At 41.2% G+C, this 19628-nt stretch overlaps 1 protein-coding gene across 2 annotated transcripts; it reads left to right on the plus strand.

Moving 5' to 3' along the window:
- The first annotated feature begins 20 nt into the window (after nt 1-20).
- On the plus strand, nt 21-18661 carry zgc:101569 (uncharacterized protein LOC449822 homolog). Of its 2 annotated transcripts, none has more exons than XM_065949064.1 (7): nt 21-382; nt 1764-1934; nt 6461-6582; nt 6924-7068; nt 16186-16335; nt 16905-17020; nt 17100-18661. In XM_065949064.1, exons 1-7 carry the CDS (start codon nt 241-243, stop codon nt 17205-17207), a joined length of 954 nt encoding a protein of 317 aa, XP_065805136.1. In that variant the 5' UTR covers nt 21-240; the 3' UTR covers nt 17208-18661. The 2 variants fall into 2 exon arrangements, with proteins under 2 accessions (XP_065805136.1, XP_020497311.1); XM_020641655.3 differs by having other exon boundaries at nt 6461-6558.
- Nucleotides 18662-19628: the final 967 nt, after the last annotated feature.

Consider the following 19628-nt stretch of genomic DNA (forward strand, 5'->3'; position numbering starts at 1 on the left):
AATATGTATTCAGGAACCATATGCTTTTCTTTTGTTTCCGTGGGGAAGCATTTAATTGTAACACCAGCTAATCAGAGTTGTGTCGAAGTTAGGTTGAATATTTCATAACTTGCAATTCTGAGGCCAATTTAATAAAAAAACAAAAAAAAAACATTGTATTTTATTTTTGAAGCGCGGTTACGATTACTTTGTGGACTACTTTACGAGTTTGAGCCAGTCGTAACATTGAAGGTGATAATAATGTTGCTAAAACATTTCGGTAAATTGGCACCATTTTGGAGGGTTACCTGCACAAGTGAAATATTTGGACAGTCGATAAAGGCCAGTTCTTCACAAGTGAAAGTCTACAGCTCTGCAGCGGGAGGTGAAAACACTGGAGCTGGTAAGTTAATGTGCAGGAGCATAACATTAACTATAGGAAGCGGCAGAGGGCGCCATAATATCAGCTTTACACACTTATCAAAGTATTCACTGTCATATAAAGATAAACATCAGTAAACATGGAGCACTAATGGTCGAGAAGATACCTTAATAAGCCGATAAAGACTTTCCCAAATGTATATTAAAACAAATTGAAGGTTACAATTTAATAATCATAAAAATATATTATTATTATATAATAATAATTATTAATAATAATAGTAATAAAATAATAATAATGTATTAATCCCGCGAGGGGAAATTCGTTGTTACACTCTGTCTAGTGAACATGCTACACAACCATAGGCCAAAATACACACACATGCATTAGTGGAGAGGTCTCAGAGTTTCAGAGGGGGCTGCCCACAGTGGGCGCTCCTGAGCTGGTGGTGGGGTGGGATTAGGTGCCTTGCTCAAGGGCACCTCAGCAGTGCTCAGGAAGTGGAGTGGCACCTCGGATCAGTTTCCAGACCGTGCCAGGACTTGAACCAGCAACCCTCTGATTCCCAACCCAACTCCCTACAGATTGAGCTACTGCCACCCTTCATTTATATTTATGTGTAAATGACCCTACATGCCGGTTTGTATTACAGATACAGGTGTTACTAATCACCATTAAAGAGGGTTCAGTTTCATAAGGTAACCTAGTAAGTTTAGCTATGGAGGCAGCAGACACAATGCAAAGGTTTTGTATGTGTTAAATCTAATAGGCATGTTTCCTCTATCTTTAGCCTCTGCTGAGTTTTCCTCCAATTACGTGTTAAAATGAGTGACCTGAAAAAGGTCACCTGTTGTTAAAATGAGGTTACACTCCTTTGAACACCCTGTGCTGTGTGATAATTTGTTTGAGGTGTAGAAAGAGCTGCTTGAAACAAATTGCTCTTTTTCATCCTGCCATGCCTCACTCCACTTCACTTGGCTTTGTTAGGCAGTCTATTTCCCTTCAAATAGCAGGTGAGAGCAAGGTAAATGCATCCAGTAGCTTGGTTTCCCCCCTGCTTTTCTCTCTGGGATGCTGCTGCCTCAGGCTGTGGTTGACAGCTGGATTCTTCAGGATGACCCAAACAATGTCAGGTCAGCTGCCTGCTGCAACCTCAAACCAAAATCACTGCACTCACACACTTAAGACAAAGCAAGAGCCAGGGCCCTCACCTCAGCGCTGACCAGCTCTTTCATTGTTTAACTAATTCTGTTCACCAGTCTTTCCACATAAAACAATTAACATTCCATCGCCAGTCCTCCTGGTGTGGAGTTTAACCTTAATGTCCCTGAGTTGGCCTCTGCCTTTGTATTGTGGTCCATATTGGTTTCTTCAGTGCATCTTTATCATTCTTTGTCATTAGTTGCGGGACAGACTGTGGTCACAGAGCGCAGGGGATGCGTGGTTGCCGTGGGGATAAACCGCCCAGAGGTGCGTAATGCAGTGAACCAGGAGACGGCGAGGCGTCTGCTTGAAGAGCTGGAGGCCTTCGACAGTGATCCAGACTTCAACGTGGCTGTCCTGCATGGGATAGGTAAGAGAAGTGTAAGAGATTTGCCTCTACTCTCAGTGTCTGGCTGGTGCTACATTAATTTATATTTTCAGAGACACTACAGAGTTTGTTCTGGTTTAAATCATTTAGATTTTCATCTCTACTAAAAGGCCAACCACCTGTTCTTGGCTTTTTTACTTTTGATTGTAAAATCAGAGAGCATTACACCTTTAAAGCAATAGTAGGACATTTTGTGAAGTATGTTTTCTTCCCTTTCTTACAGAAAACTAAAACTAATCCTATGGTTGTGTATGTTTGGCCACTGGGTTGCTAAAGCTTTCCTCAACGTGATTAAAGGCAAAACCGTTTTTTTCTGGTTCTGAGCCAAAGTAACAACACCCTCCTATTAGCCTTGTCTTCATGACATGTTATTCTTGAAGACAAATACCTATCTAGCGTATTTGTCGGCACCATAAATGTGCAAATTGGATGCACTTAAATGTTCTTTTTTTGTGAAAAGTATTGGACAATGATTACATAGAAATGCACGACACACTTGGGATAGGCAAGAGCTCGACTGATCGCTTCATGCAATATCAATCTGTCGGCTCTGCTACCTGGCCAGTCCATGTTTTGTGATGTACACATTGGAGTAAATAGCTATTAAGATGAATTAGAGCACTTTAACAAAAGGGTTACTTTATGTGTCTACCAGACTAGACTGTTTTTTTTTTTCACTCCATGTTTTAATAAGTTAAGGGAAAACCACACCCTCTTTTTTTTTCTTCTTATTTTGCATGAAAAAAAACCAAAAACAATTCAGTAAGTCAGAATATTAGTAGGTTGTAGCTTGGTTGTAGTTATTGAAAGTGCACTATACCTAACTTCTCTCCATCACCTCCCTCAAAACCATCTTTTCTTTTCACACACACACACACACACACACACACACACACACACACACACACACACACACACACACCTGCGAGGTGGCCTGCACTGTGTCAATCTCCCAGAGCCAGAGTCATGCCATGGCTCTTAATAGCTCTAAAAATAATCATCACACACAATGAATGAACTCTTTCCTCAGTGGAAATAATTTCTTCAACCTGAATCAACTGTCTGCTATAGAAAAGTGCACTGTGGCCTTGTGGCACAAGTACATACTTTGTTTGGTACTTGAGAGGTTGGACCCTTCCCAGATGACATCTTCTGAGAGCCAATAGTAAAGCTCCAGAGAAAGCTCTGTGTTAAGGAGTAAAACGCCTGTGCTGTGTTAAATGGATTAGCAATGAGCAGCACAGTAGCTCATTCCAGCTAAAGTGGCTCGTCTGTGATTCCCACACTGTCTGTAATTTGCTTTTAATGGTCCCACCACACATTCCTGTCAGCAGGCTGTCCTGTGTTGCTGCTCTGTTAAAAACAAGAAGCCTGACCTTCAGTGGTGATTAGCATTCTGCCTGTGTTATGAGATGACAAGCCGAGAAGTTTGAGTGAGCATGTAGTGTTTCTAAAACATGAGGAATCCATTTTTGTTCAGCGTAGTGTCAACAGTATCTTTCACTCCGCTCTCATTTTTCAGTGTCAGACTTTTATTTTGACTTGAAAAATTATGAGTAATTGCTTTCTGCAGGTTTTGAGTATGCTCGCACATTTCTGGAGTGTTTGGGATTCAAATTTCTGTCGGCTTTGTGGCTGAGTACCATCTAAATGTCACCCCGCCTCTGTGGACACAGGCACATGTTCAGCTGAATTCATTAATTGTTAAACATTGCTGAAATTGGCCAGTTGACTTCAGTTATAAAAAGACAAAAAGAAAACAGTTTATCCTTGAAGTGCTGTCAATGTAATTTTGCTTTTCTTTTGTTTCTAAGACCAAGAAATCCATTAAACAAACACAGGTGAGTGTAAGTCAGGTACTCGTTCACACAGCAGTGAAACATGACTAGTTCAGCTGTAGAGGCTCTCTGTGTAAACGGATCAAACCCTGCGTGTCTTAAAATGATGGACCTTTTTTCTGAGCAGACATTTGGACGTGTCAAAGTAGGCGGAGTCCTATTCAAGTGTCCCGGTAAAGACTTTAGCGTGACAGTAGCCCTTTACAGAGTGGGGTTCCACAACAGTGCTGCCATCATTACGCCCTTGTACTTACACATGACATCCATAATGATGTAATGTTGGTGTCCCAGTGTGTGAATTCACATTGAGATGCACAGCGTGTACACAGACACACTCAGACATGCAAAATCACTCACACACACACACACACACACACACACACACACACACACACACACACACACACACTAGCAGAATTGTTCTTCCTTGACTACTACTCGATAACGACTTCGCTCCACCATTCCGCATCCGTGTGTTTGTACACATTGTACCCAAGGCGTAACGGGGCGGTGTAAGTGTCCCGCCTTCAACTGGCAATCTCTCAGCCCCTAGTGAGTCAGAATGAACAATACCAAGACCCTGATCCAGCCAGTGGAATTCAAACTTATTGTTTGGGTATCGTGTCTTTGCTTTAGTTTAATGTAAAAATGTCTCGAAGGAAAAACATGTAGCCAATTTGAAAAAGGACTGAGTCTCTCCCAAACTGCTACTCCAATTTTAAACACACACTTATCATCTGCAGTTTTTGTTTCTTCGGCTTTTTAGCATTAGTAGCATAGTAAGCATTGTCCATCTGTGACAGTTCATAAGTGAATTTGTACGTCTACACCTCAGATTTATTTCATGACCTCCAGTTGGTCAACATTCTTCTGGTCATATCGAATATTCTCTACAGAAGAATTAGTCCTGAGATGTGTTAACAACGAGTTCAGCAGAGTGAAAGAGTCCGTTTATGCACCTCCCTTTGAATTGTTCCTTCACCTACTCTCTTCTCCCCGGCCGTGTTCTCTCTGTCAATATCCAAGAACTGCCATCTTCCAGCCGTCCACCAGATGCCCTCAGACGTCACCATCAGACTCACTCATCAGCCCTGCCGTCATCTGACCCCCTGCTTGTTCACATGGGGTCCATGTCATTCAACAAATGTGTCTCCTCTTGCATCTCTTCTTTGCATCTCAGCTTCTTTAAGAGACAATAATTTTTTTCAAATGTTTATTTGAGGCTTTTTACGCCTATCTAAACCCGGGCTTCCCACTTGAAGGGCTGTACGTTGGGTGCACGCACTAACCACTAGGCCTCAGGGGCCCCCTTTCAGAGAGAATTTTAAAGATAGATGTGAAGAAAAGAGGTGAAGGCACATTTTCCAGATGAGAAGTTCTCGTTCTTCAGCGTCAGTCTCTAAGACGACGTCAAGTACTGATGATGTGCTGCACTGCTGTATCAGCTCTAGCACCTATTGTAAGAATGTTCAGGTAACCACTAGTTTAAAAAGCATTTTAAAACCTCTAGTTTCTGTTATAGATATATTTACTGTACATCTCCTCAATCCTCGCCTCCTTCATGTACATTTAGGAAATTCGAGGATCCTCCATCATGATGCAGGAGGATGATTTTCAGGTCTTCTGAGAAGAGAGGATGCACAAGTTAAAGAAACGATGAACAAACTTGTTCACATGTTCTTACTTTCCTCATCAACCACCCACTTAATAAACCGTCCCCTCATCCTTTTCCTCATAGTTGCTATATGGCTCATTGCTTTGTTTTTGTTTCACCTCATGGCATTTTGCCTTAAAGTTTTTTTCCACCCTGAACCCTGCCTACCTGATTACATGTCCTTCTGTATCAGTGAAAAACTGCCTTTGTGTCCCAGCCCGTGTTCCCTCTGTCCTGTACTTATCATAGTTTCTCAAAGTATGTTTTTTTTTCTTTTCCAAGGTTGGGTGGGAGACGTTGGTCCGTCATCTCTGTCTCCTGATTATGGTTCTTCTATCACGGCAACATTTCTGATTAAACTCTGGCATCTGGTTTTCTTACATCTAACTCTTCAGCGCTTGTAAAATATCCGTCAGTCCATTCGGCCTCTCAGTTCCCTAACAAACTTCACAGTTTCTACTTGCTCTTACAAGGACAAAGGGCTTTAGGGAGCTCTGTCACATCACTGCTGCAATAAACAGCATGATGCACTCTTTCTATAATTGCCCTGTGCTGACCCACAGCTGTAATCAAAGCTCCAAGTTGATGGGTGTTACTGGCGCATGTGTTCGTTATAATCATTTTCATTACTGTTACATTAAGTAGAGAGGAGGATTTTACGAGTCCCTGCCGGAGCCTGTGACATAGTGTTTGTTGGCCTCTCGGGTAATGTTGTAATTACCACATAAATCCAACGGAAGGGGCTGTGGTTGGAGCATGCTTGTCTTCCATTAATGAGGATATTGTGTATGTGCATAAGTGTGCACAGGCACATGTGTAAACTGTGACTATGTATTGAAATTGGGCTCTTCAGGGAAGAGATGCTGTTGTGTGCCAGCCAGGCCAAAGCAAGCTGCTATCCAAATTGTAGACCTTGGACTCCAGCTCAACTTGTTTTTTTTTTATCATCCTCATCATTTTCCCTTCCTCTCTGACTCGCCAGCTGCCATAGTTTGTAATTTTGTGGTCTCCTTCAGGAGGGAATTTCTGTGCTGGTTATGATCTGAAAGAGCTGGCCAATCACGCAGCCCTCCTTAAATTGGAGCAAGATGTCACCAAGGGTCCTGGTCCGATGGTGAGCGCCATTTGTGATGCGTGTGTGTGAGTTTTGTGCTAGTGAGGTTCATTTCTATATTTCCATATGATTTTAAGACATGGCTTTTGTTTTGCACTTAATAAAGTATTTCAGATGCAGGTCAGAAGTGAAAGTGAACATTATTATGTGGGCTGTTATAGTAACAGCAAGACCTTGAATACTATGTCACTTATTAAATCGACCAAAAAAAGGATAAAATATAATTCATGAATATTGTAAATCAGATCAACTTTACAAGAAGTTTTGTTCCTCCCTTTTGTTAAAATGTGTATCCCTTCCGTCAGTAAAACAGCTTGTCATGTATTTTTGTGTATTAGATGAACTAATGGGATCGTTTCCTGCAGGGTCCATCTCGTTTAGAGCTCTCAAAGCCGCTGATCGCAGCAGTCAGTGGTTTTGCTGTGGCTGGAGGGCTGGAGCTGGCTCTGCTGGCGGATCTAAGAGTGGTAGAGGAGAGCGCCGTCATGGGGGTGTTCTGTCGCAGGTTTGGTAAGTCTCTCACCTCATGCAACTGATACCTCAGTCACTTGTACACTTTGCTGTACTGTCCCTTTGATAGAAAGTTTGGTAAGATAGTACTAATTCTTCTAAAAATCCATATCACATGAGAGATTGCATGTTTATGCTCTCCTATCCTTGGAACTCTCTGACACTCACACTGACTCTGTTTCACTGATCCACACCTGGAAGTTGCACAATATGACCAAAAAATAATGATCTGTTGTCAGCCGAGCAGCAACACTGCATCCAGGGTCTTACTTTGAGGCAGTGTTGGATATAAAAGAGTTTCCATGCTGCTTGTTCACCTTCTCTGGTTTATCATTCTGGCCAAGAGATTAATTCAACATTGGTGCAGTGCTCGATGAAACTTCAACTATAGAGCCTCCCTCTATTAGTAGGTTCTTTTACAATAAAGGGTCAGCTTGTAGTTAGATTAATTAATTAATGTTATCACTAATGGTATCGATAAGTCGGCCGTTATAAAATTGAAATCATCAATCAAGAAGACCCTGAGTTGACTCATTTTGCCAGACGAATATCTCGGCTTTATATTTTAGCTGCCTCAGTGTACAACGATGGTGGTGACTTGACCTAAAACACTGAGTTAGTTTTCAACCTGAAACGTTTTAATCTGCCGGACAGCTGGCGTTCTCAAAGACATGAGCCTCATTCAAAAGCTTCTGAATATAAGTGTGTTGAAAGTTTTGCTTTGAAAATGAACTTTCTGATTTGATGACTACATTCTGAGTAGGATAGAGGCCTAGTGTTTATAACACAGACTACATATTGTTATCACAGCAGGTAACATCTCCACTAGTTGCAGACTAGCACTAAAACAAAAACTTCTTCTGCCAATTAAAGTACGTCTTTGTACATCCCTGCTTCTGTCTCTAGTTATTGTGGCAGCATAATTTCAGCTTCTACTAAGAAAGGCCACATCCTCCACTTGACTCTTCTCCTGTCAGAATTCCTGTTGCTGTTTCTTATTTTATCCAGTAATGTTGCATATTGCTAATACAATCATATCCCTCCTCTTAGAAGTAAACATGGTTTTGCTGCTATAACTGACTCTGTTGGAGAGACATTTGGTCTTTTTTTCTTGTTGCAGACTTCTGTTCCCCTTTAGTTTCAGCTGTGCTGCTCCGTCTGTCTGTCCATGAAAGTATTCGTTTGTTTTCCTCTGCATCCAAGCATTCATCATCGGTGTCCTAATGCCAGGAAGTTGACAGTGTTTCTATTTTTTAAACTTTGTTGCTCTGTCCTCTGCTATCACCGCAGCCTCCTCTTGTTTGTGCGCTAGGACGTAGTCATAGTGTGATAAGAGCAGTGACTGTGACCTTTCAGCATCACGGCCAGAGTCTGCTGGGCAGTCTTGATAAGTAGGAGAGGAAACGACTGACTGCCAGGTTTCCACTGCAGAGCCAAACAGGGCTTACATATTATTTATGTCACACAATTTCCTCATAAACAACATTTTCCTTTTCAGGCGTCTCTTGGCTTATTGGCATGGTTTGCCCTCTGACTCTGCTATAGTTAAAAAAACAAGTGGTACTTTGGATCCTCTGCTAGTCCCAGTCCCTTCAAGTCCTGGTTGTTTTTTGTTACACTGTAAAAGTGGTGTGTGTAGGTCTGTTGCAGCATCTCTCATATAGCTGTCATTTCTGTAGCCATGCTGCTAGAGGGTTTGAAAATACAACCATGGTGTTTATAAATACAACGGTTGTACTATAATTTACTGGCAGTACTAGATTCAGAGTGTAAACATGCCGGGCTTATCATCTCAGGCCTGTCATTGAGGGGAGAGATCCTTCTGGCAGTGTCCTTGTCTTTCCGTCTGTCTGACTGTTCAGACGTCTGGTAGAGCATTTTCAGTGCCAGGCTTAACTCCAGTTTCTGGTGGATTTCATAGCTTTCATTCAAGTGACTGGCGTGAAGGCTTGGTGGGCAGAAAGAGCTTAGGAAAGTCACGGCGATCATTGAACACACTGTGGAGATGCAGCGCGGGCTTGTTCATTTTCTATCTCTTCAAAATGATGCTTTTTGACTGGGGCCCGACCGATTTTTTAGGGCCGATATGGATATTGGGGAGGAAAACCAATTTGATACCGATATATCGGCTGATATATTTTTTTGATCTATGTTCCACCTGTAGAGTTAGATATAGATGAAAACTTTTTTTTGCATAAATCCCTAAAATGCAGTTATCAAACACTGTTGGGAAAAAAACAGTATAAAGAAGACAAGATGGTTACTTAACTGGAAAGCAACTGCACATACGTGCATCACGGCTTCACACTCTGGAGCATGATGATGCATGTTATAGTCCATATAACACACTCTGCTAGTATAATACAATCAAACTCAAATGAAATTCTATTTGACTGGTGAATCAGTCGAGTAATTTTGGTGCATATCTGCCATAAAATTACTGATAGTCACTGGGTATGCTAATATCGGCTAATATTATCGGCTGGCCGAAGAATTGGTCGGGCTCTAATTTTGACATCACCTGACAACCACAGGAAATCCCTCCCCTTACACTGCTTAAGGATGAACGTCTGCTGAATAGTCAAACAGCTTTATGTATGTTTTTTGTAGCCGAGTCAATGAGGCCCCCTTTGGGAAGTTAAAGACGAGAAATTATCCATCTTCCAAACATCTGAGAGTGCTAATAAGCTAACATGAGCAAGTTAATGTTACCTGACATTAGTATGTCAGTGTTCTGGAGCAGTAATGTTACTTAAAAGTCAGTCATATTTTCATCAGGTTAACACAATATTTGATGTCAGGATAAGAAGTCTGTTCTTTTGTTCCCTCACAGGGACAGCAGAGAGTCTTACTCCACAATCTCCTCCTCTGGACTTTCTTTCTCAGGTTAAACTCTGCAGAAGCACAATCTGTCTCTGAGTTAGTGCATCATCATGTCTTTCACTAAAAAATAAATAAAGCTGGTTATAAAACATGTAGATGGAAACTGAGACTGATAACTAATGGTATTGTTCGGCAGTAGGAGGCACTTCTGGCCCGCCAGATTGGTGGGTGCGAAGGGTATGAATAGTCTAACTACCCTGCTATGAAATCATTGTTTTGATAGTTAACGTGAGTTAAGTGGGTACAAACATTAGCTCCGAGTTTAAAAGTCATCATGCGAGCCCCTTTTAGTTCTACGTCTCTGCAGTCTGAACTGTGCATGTGACATCAGGGATGAAATGAAACTAAGGTCGGATTTCAAACGTCTTCCATCAGCTCAAACTACGATTGGAAGGAATAAATAAACATTAATGCGGTTTCAACATGAGGTTGCACATTTCTTCCTCAGCAGTTAATTCTAAGCCTCTTGATTGCCACATATCTTCAAGACTTGTTTGTCGACACACGAGAGTCCTCTCCCTCAGCTAAGCTGGAACCACTGAGGTATTTCTTTCAGATGCACAGTTAGCAGAGTGATTGTTTTACTCAGACTACCTTTGAGCTTCACAATGTTTCTTTTTCAACCTTGTACAATAAGTTTCTGGTTTGGTTCAGGAAACATTTGGAAGATTTTTCGGAGCTGTCTTTCAAAACGAGACTATTCTAAGATTTAAGACTTTAAGTAAAGAGCCTTTACAGCGGAAAGACAAAGAAACAAGTTGACTTGGAAAGTGAACTTCCCTCCACATGAACATCAAAAGCAGCACTGCTCTGTGGAACACTAAGTTTATTTTAGGATCCGGTGTTTCTTACAGATTATTTCCTTTCAAAGTTGATTTCTCAAACCATTTTGGGGTTGGGCACAGATGGCAGCAGCCCGAGGGAATCCCTGGTGGTTTTGGAGTCGAAAAGAAAAAAAAAAAAAAACCCTCAGAGGCTCTCTGCACTGCTCTGATGTGGGCCAATGGCAACCATAAGGATCTGACAGCTTTCTGGCACTTGATTGGCTACTGAACCTGTGGCTTCCTGTCTGGGGCCCCTCTGCCTCTTCAAGGAGGAAATGAGAAGGACGAGAGGGTTGCGTCACAGCAGTCTGGTATTAGTGTCTAATGTTCATTGAATTCTAAGAGACCTGAATAAAAAAAAAAAAAACACTAACCTAATTCCCTGATGTTATTTTGGATCCTTTAACCAGGAGAATATAAAAAAAAGTTGGCACAAGAAAAGGAAACTTAAAATAGTTTAGTAATAATTCATGCAAGGATATTTCTGAGGCTGAATCCACTCAAGCCCAGAGGTTGTTCAGTATCACCATTGTAGTCCTTGGCTTTTCCTGTTTGAAACAGAGACGGCTAAATGGGGACTCTTTAAACACACCAATCAGTCATGTTGGTCGCTCTGCTTTTTCTCTTCTTCTCAGTTTTGAAGTCCTTTCTCATACCTGGACAGGGGACAGACAAAGAGGGCCGAATAAGAAGAAGCCACATGTTGAATCAAGAAAGTCAAACCTCAGTCCAAAGCTGACATAACATCGGCCAATTAAAACACCCGCTCTGTGAGTTTGATACCGAGTGACATAGTCCAGTGATGACATCATTTTGCCTTGAATCTGCGCTCTTTTAGAATCTTGAGGATATTTTTTTCAATAAAGAGTGAATTGACTCTGCAGTTATGTGCAGACACTTTGATAAATGGCTGCAAGATCATTTGGATCTGACACAAACTGTCACGCTCATGTCTAAACCCACAGTAAGGATATACTTAAACAGCGTACTGAAAAATGTACAAATCTTTTCGCTGATTTGATTCCTGATAGTTTAAACTTTTGTTTGATTTGCTCTTGGTGATGCTGCGCTTACTTTGCCATTTGTATGGTTTAAGGTCAGCTTTCAAACCTCAGTGGTCTGGTATTATCCAGCTGCAAACTACAGAATACAGGAACATGCTACAGGTTGAACCTCAGTGGGCTAAATACATCAAATCATGTTGACTTTGTGACACTCATCTTTAAACCAGCCTATTAGAGTGAATTCCTTTGAGTCAAATTGCCTGTTAAAGTGAGATTCTGATTGAAGGTCTGCTCTTTTCTCTTTGAGCGTTTAGTCCGGAGTTGTCCGGAAATCATGACTCCACATCAAACTTAATCTCATTACCCTCATGGGAGGCCATTGTTGTGGGGTTCACTTTGATGTGGTGAGGATTCAAGCAGCACCAGTAGCACAGCAGAACCCTTCAGAGTGTCGTGTGTCAAACTCTGCTGTCAAGTTTTATTCAGAGGTAAGATTGAAGATCTGATACCTCATCAGGTGAAGGCTCTTAATCACAGTTTGTACCAATTATAATAACTGTTCTGCATCGGTCGCCCGAGTGCTCCAAGTGTTCAGATGAAAGCTCCAATCAGCTGTCTTCAAGCTTGTTAGGGAAGAGTTGTCTTTGTAGGAGTAACAAGTGGATGATTTTTAGTATGGAAATATGGACATGTGGAGGGAAGCAGGGAAGATACGAGCTGAACAGGAAGTGTGGACAAAGGTCAGATGTTGTCTCATTGATAACTGCTGCCTGTTTTTATTAATGCACTGAAGAGAGATGCCTCTGCTTGAATAGTTTACTTACTTAACAGACAACTGTTGCCACTTACAGCAAAGTCACAGAAACCTCTTCTTATGTTCTGTTATGACCTTCATTTTCAAAAGGGGGGGGGGGGATTCAGCCCATAAAAGAGGCGATCTACATGTTTTAACAGTTTTGAACTTAGAAGCAATCGTAAATTATATTTTTTTAAGATTTATTTTTGGGCTTTTCATGCCTTTTATTTTTAGGGAAAGGTGGATAGTCTGAAATCAAAAAGAGAGAGAGTGGGGAATGACATGCGGGAAAGGAGCCACAGGTCGGATTTGAACCCGGCCGCCCGCTTTGAGGACTATAGCCTCCATAAGTGGGGCGCCTCGATAACCACTACCCCACCGGCACCGGTGGTGTGTTGTTTTTGAACGAATAATGTGATGAAAATATTATTGCTACTCTTTTTTCCCGTGAACAAAATCCAGAAGAAGCCTGGATTTGTAAATATAAGTGTTTTTGATAAATTATTCAATTTTTGGGAAGAGCTGAGTTTTGTCTTCACATTATTTCAAACTCTGTAGCCTTCACTTGAGTCAGATGAATCATGATGTCCTATCAAGCATGAAAACAACCAACTCTTCATCTAAATATTTAGATTTTGCTGACTCATGTTAAACCTTGTTAGGAACAAGCTGCAGTCTTGACAACGGGCTTACGTGCTTTACAGAAGAAGACGGTGGCTCCTTTTTGAATGTGTTTCTCATTTTTCAAGAACAACAATCACAAATCCTCACTCTGGTTCTGCAGGAGATGACTGATAACCATGTTTCAGGATCCCTGCCAAAGATTTCTCTTCTATGAAACTCGGAGTAGAGGATCAGAAGCCACCAAACTTTGCTTCGACCGTCTTCTTCTTTTCAAGCCTAACATGCCTTTTGAGTTAAACGCACTTCAAAGAGGGTCTCTGCACCTCTCAGCTCCCATTCATGTGGGACAAAGCGCAGGTCTGGGTGAATTCCTGGAAACAGGACGCATAAGAGACAGGACTATCCGACAGAGAGGGTGAGGGTTTGAGGTGCTGGAGACGAGTGTTGTGGATAAGACGAGAGATCCTTCCGGTTACTGATAGCAACGGTGCCAACAGCAGCACCAAAGACAGACAGACTGGAGGTCAACCTGGCTCTTTATCTCTCCTTCTTGGAGTCAGGCTCGGTCTTCCTCTACTTCATTTCACTTCTTACCGTTTCCTTCAATCTCTCTGTCATTCCTGTTGCTTCCTCTTTTTGTCTTTTGCTGTAATCAAGAGTGATAGTGCCGGAAACGTATCGACCCTCACTCACATGTGTGACAGAGGGAACTTTGCAGTACCACATGGACATTCAGAAAGACAACAAATAAAAACTGATAGGGCTCGATACACAAAAAAGATAAAGGTATGCTAATGTACGAAAAGTGATGGGTAGATAGTGAAAAAAGTTCTTTACATATGATTAAGTAGCTGAAAGTAATGATTAGACAGTTGAACGTTTCTCTTTGTTGGTTGAAATAGAAAAGAGGATTGGATAAATCATTTCAAATAGACAGTGAAAATGTAGTTAGCAGTTAAAAATATATTTGTGGTCTTGGAACATGGTTAAAAAAAAAGCAAACCAGACTGTCAGTGAGAAGATTGATGATAATGTGATTTTTAATGCCTGTAACTGCTGTCATCAGGTTTCTATCAGAGAAACAGCACACTGACAGAACTTTTTTAAAAACGTTTTCCACCGCACAGTTCAGAGTCGGTAACATGTTGGACTATCAAATAAATGCAGGAGGAGTTTTTTCTGTGTTAAATCACTTCCTACACGTGTACAGGACATGATTAGCAAAGAGATACGAGGTAATGCTTTGTCAACATTGTTCACCAAGATCATCACAAAATAAATGTCCTTCACAGTAACTTCAAATATGAATGAACAAATTTGAAAATCGCTCAGGGTGTGTTGTCTGATCCTTGAGTTCATCTGATTTGAGTGTGGGACAGACACTCTTGGGTTTGTAACTAGAGGTGGGGGGAAAAAAATTGATGTTTGTAAAGATCAAGTTTCTTCTACAATTCTACAATTCGCTTAGCAGACTTGGTTCTTATCTTCTGAGATTTTGAATAGATTCATAACTTCACTTTTTTTTTTTTTTTTTTGGCTAATCAGTCACTCCCTGCTAAGTTTTATGGCTAGCTCTTTAACTCAGTAGAATGCCAAATGAAATCCAGCCAGTCTCACAGATGACTGGAGTAGATCCTAAAGTATGTACTTTTTCAAAAATAGACTTTGAATCCATCGATCAAGAATCGTTTTGAATCGAAAATAGATTCCGAATCGAATTGTGAACCCGAGAATTGAATCGAATCTTGAGACACCCAAAGATTCCCAGCCCTACTTTAACTGTGTGTAGTTACATTTAGTGCAATATAAAGCTCTCTGGAGCAAATCCTCCCAGAACCAAGCTGTTGTTGTCTGAGTTGAATGTAGAAAACAGCTTGAACTTCACAAACACTTAAAGAAGAGGACACAAACAAACCTCCTCTTCTGTCTGGCATATGTGCTGAAGGTCTGAACTCAAGCCGGGCTCCTGGATTGGTCACATGTGTCTTAACACTGGAATCCCATGTATTCCAATTTAGATTTATTTGAACTAAATTGAGAACGAGAGTAGCTTGCAGAGTATGAATAGAATCACAGTTTTTCCACGACTCCCCACAAAATGAGAGAGGGGGGGATGAAAAAAGAAAAAACCCTGAAAGCCTGCATGATGATTCGGGGTTATGAAAACATGTCTGACACATGTGCTCTCAATAAGGGGTGGTCAAAAAGAATCAGAGACTGAGGAATTAGGGAGTCAGGATTGTGGTGTGGAGCTTGGGAGAGTTAAACAGTAGAAAGTTTGCCAGTTGCAGCTGGTGCTCTTTAGAAATTAGGACAGATGCCAGGAGCTTACTATACCTTGCAATGTACTCTCTATCCTCTTATTTCTCTCTCTCTCTCTCTCTCTCTCTCTCTCCCTCCTTTTCCTCTTTCTCCCTGGTCGATTCAGTAATAATGCAAATGTGTCCAGTGAGACTACAAGTTAGGAGTTTGAGTTTTCACATACTGAAGGGAAGAAAACTGAGTTACAGTCGAGGAGTCAAATTGTTTCAAAACTTTGTTCCCATGACAGACGTTACCTAATACCAGCGGTATATCAGGTATTTCAGCAGAATGTAACACACTGGCACATTGGCCTATATTAACTATTAATTTACCCTTTCTTGATGGTTATTATAAAGTGTTAGCAAGATGTCCCTCAGACTCATGAAATCTCCAAGTTTAATGGATCAACAATGCAGCATTAAGGTTCAGATATGTTACAGTCAGTAGGTGTTTTATAATAATAATAATAATAATAATAACTGTATTTATATAGCACCTTTAAAAAACAGAAGTTTTTACCAGACAAAGCAAAGGAAGGAAGTCCAAACAGTTACGGCTATAAAGCAGTACCAATAAAATAAAAGAGAAAAGTCAGCAAGATGATGATAACAATATTAAATTAAAGAAGACGATGATGACATCACATCACAGGTCATAAAAACATCATCTTTCCCTCTTCCAGGAGTTCCCCTGATTGACGGCGGCACCGTGCGGCTCCCGCATCTCATTGGCCTTTCACGAGCCCTCGACCTGATACTGACTGGACGGCCAATTGGAGCACAGGAGGCCCTCGCCTACGGACTGGCTAACAGAGTGGTTCCGGATGGGCAAGGTACTGGAGTTAGTGCGTGGCTTACATCGTCAGATTGGTCAAGCCCTCCGCCTCTTGGGAGAAGTAGGAACTGTTATTAACTGTGTCAACCAGTCATGTAGACCAGTGGTTCCCTATCTCCCCCCATCTCCTCTGACGTTTGACGATTAGCTTGATTCTATTAAGAAGTTCAAGCCTGTGTCTAACCGGCCTCTCTGAGGGGCGGACACTTAGTGCAGGTTTCACATCAGAGTGAAGCGATGAAGAAGCGGCTCATCAGCACGCATTCAATCGCAGGAAGTTGTTTGTGGTATCATGAAGTGTAGTTTCTCCCATAGGACTGACATGGATGTGGTCCTGTGTCCTGATGTTTTTGAGGAGGCAGAGTGGTATGGGTCAAACTCACAGGGACAAGGCAGCAGGGAAGGACTGGTGATTGGTGTTTATCCAATAAGAGGAGGGGTTATCATAATGAGAAGAAAACACACAAATGTGTGATTGTATACATTTCCTTTGCTGCTCATGCTATGCATCAAGTTCTGTATGTTTGTTTATGTGATTGTTAGACTGACTTTATAATGTAACCACAGCTTTACAGGCGGCCCTGCAGCTAGCAGAGGAGATCAGCTCCTTTCCTCAGCAGTGTCTGCGGGCTGATCGCTCCTCTGCCATGTACAGCTGCTACAACGCTCCATCCTTCACACAGGTACACAATCATACAATCATTCTACCATACTGTATCAAAACAAAAGTCATGTTTAAATTGGTTTTAATGTGTCATCCAGGCCATGCAGTACGAGATAGACCACGGAGTTCCTGTCATCCAAGCAGAAGCTGTCGCCGGAGCAACCAGATTCTCTACTGGAGAGGGAAGAGGAGGAACATTTTCCTAGGAGTTTTCTTTGCAGCAGACTTGTGAACATTGATTCTCAGGTGATCAACCACATATTGCTGCATCTAATCTGTCTGTTGTGCTGTCAGGTTGCTATTGAGAGCAATGAGCAATCAGAAAAGCTCCATATGTTGTGCTAATGTAGCCAAAGCTATTTTCAAATGAGGATTGTTTGGACTCTGAAGGTTGATAGAAAGCGGAACCCAACATCAAGTATAGACACAAAACTATAACTGGTTAATTAACTCATTTTGTTTTGACAAAAGGTTTCATAGGTAAATAGGTTTAACACAGTCCAATTAAACCAGTTATAAATGTTCAAGATTTAACAAAAAAGTCATCGAGCTTCTCATGTTGTAATGTTTTTAAAGCAAAGCGGTCACATAGGAAGACAGTGACTACAAAACAAATGCAACACATAAAAACAAAAAGCCATCACAGGCAGAAAACCTGCAGTGGCTCGTCATTATTCATTTGAGATAAAAACACTTAATTACTGGGATATGATGTCTGTGTTGGTGCGTGTGTTGTGACAAAGTATCCTATGCAGTCTACTGTAATTATTGCAGAAGATTCAGCACTTCTTGTCAGATCTGTGCCAGGTGTAAGCATTCCTTCGGTTTTGGAGAATGCGTCCCCTTACTTTTGTGCGTTAGGGAGATGTGTGTGTCTGTTTTATAGTTGAGCACACATACACGTTTGTCTCTGTGTTTGCATTTGTCTGAACTCCTTCATAACCTTTTAGTGCTCTTTAATAAAAATGCCTCGCAGAGAAGAAGTAAAACCAAGGTGTATCATGGTGTGTGTGTGTGTGTGTGTGTGTGTGTGTGTGTGTGTGTGTGTGTGTGTGTGTGTGTGTGTGTGTGTGTGTGTGTGTGTGTGTGTGTGTGTGTGTGTGTGTGTGTGTGTGTGTGTGTGAGAGAGAGAGAGAGAGAGAGAGAGAGAGCAAAAGAGAGATATACAAAGACCTCATTAGGTCTAGGAGGTGTCCTGTCTAGACAGTGTGATGACAGGACACAGAACCTCTGTTTAATGTTTCCTCCTCCTCCTTCTGCTTCCAATTCACCTAGCACACACACACACACACACACACACACACATCACCTGCTCTTCTTCCGAGTCGCACACACACAGTTTAATGTCAAGTAAAATGATTAGGACATAAAGAAAAAAGAAATGCTATTGTCAAAAGAACCAAAGAAGATGCTGACATGTGCCTCAGGTTAATCACTTGTGAACTATTACATTCCTATTCTAAGTTTGGATTTTTTTGTAATCAGTGCTTGAGCCAAAAAAGCTTCCTTGATGGAAACTATGCTAGTAAAATTACTTTTTGTTCTTCTTGTTGTTGTTGTTGTTGTTGATGAGACCACCAAATGGGTAAAATTATGCTGGAATAAGGTTTCTTTTTTTTTTTTAAATCACACATTTAATTAAATCGTAATTTTCTATCCAGCGTTTCTTCAAGTTTGATGTATCAGGTTGCCACTGTTAAAACAAAGACACACTTTTTCTTCATATATTTTTTTGTCTCTACTAGTATGATATTTATTTTAGAATTGTCTTAGAGATATAAATAGAAGGCTTTTGAAAATGCCCGGGCAAACATATGGAAAAACCCTCAAAACAGACCTTTTAATATGCTGTAACAGGACTTTGACTACATTAAATCGTATTATATTTTAGAGATGTTGAATTAAGTCTTAAATGTTAAACATCAGTCACAGCTGTTTGGTCCTGTGCTGGTATGCAGAGCTTTGATGCTGCTTCTCACTCTTCACACGCAGATAAGATAGGCTCAGCAGTAGCACCAGTAGCAGAGACTCAGAGATATAGACACCTTTGGGTCTTATCACCAGGACCATCACTGTCTGAAGGGACCACGAAGACATAACACAGGTATGGGTGAAAGGAATGATGGGAGGAAGAGGAGGGAGAGAGGGAAATAAGGATTTTCAAGAATTCCTTATCTGTTCACGTAGAGCTTCAGTTGTGCTCTGCTGCCATTTGTTCTCATAATACTACTTAAAAAATGTTTTAGGGCAGCATGAAATCGTACAGCAGACATTGAGGTGCGATGTGTTCACTTACAACAAAAGAGGTGACCATCAAATGTAAACACATTCAAATGAAGTAGCCTACTTATTACCGCTGGTGTCCGAGTCTTTAAATGAGATCAGATAACTTCCAGTGCTCTGGGTCATGCTTGCTGTTTCCAACTCCATCGTAAGGGGTCGTGCCTAAACCGGTCACATTTATTCTGCTTCAGTGAACAGGCCACACACCTCCATTCTGGACACGCATGCGTTTAGCATTACAGATCTATGCAATATATAGTGCAAATAGGTTCCTAGATTCCCAGCTGGACTATCTCAAGTTATTCCGTATTAAGTTACTTGTAACAACGTTTATAGATAAAAAA

The sequence above is a fragment of the Labrus bergylta genome, chromosome 20 (genome assembly GCF_963930695.1).
Source record: "Labrus bergylta chromosome 20, fLabBer1.1, whole genome shotgun sequence".
NCBI lineage: Eukaryota > Metazoa > Chordata > Actinopteri > Labriformes > Labridae > Labrus > Labrus bergylta.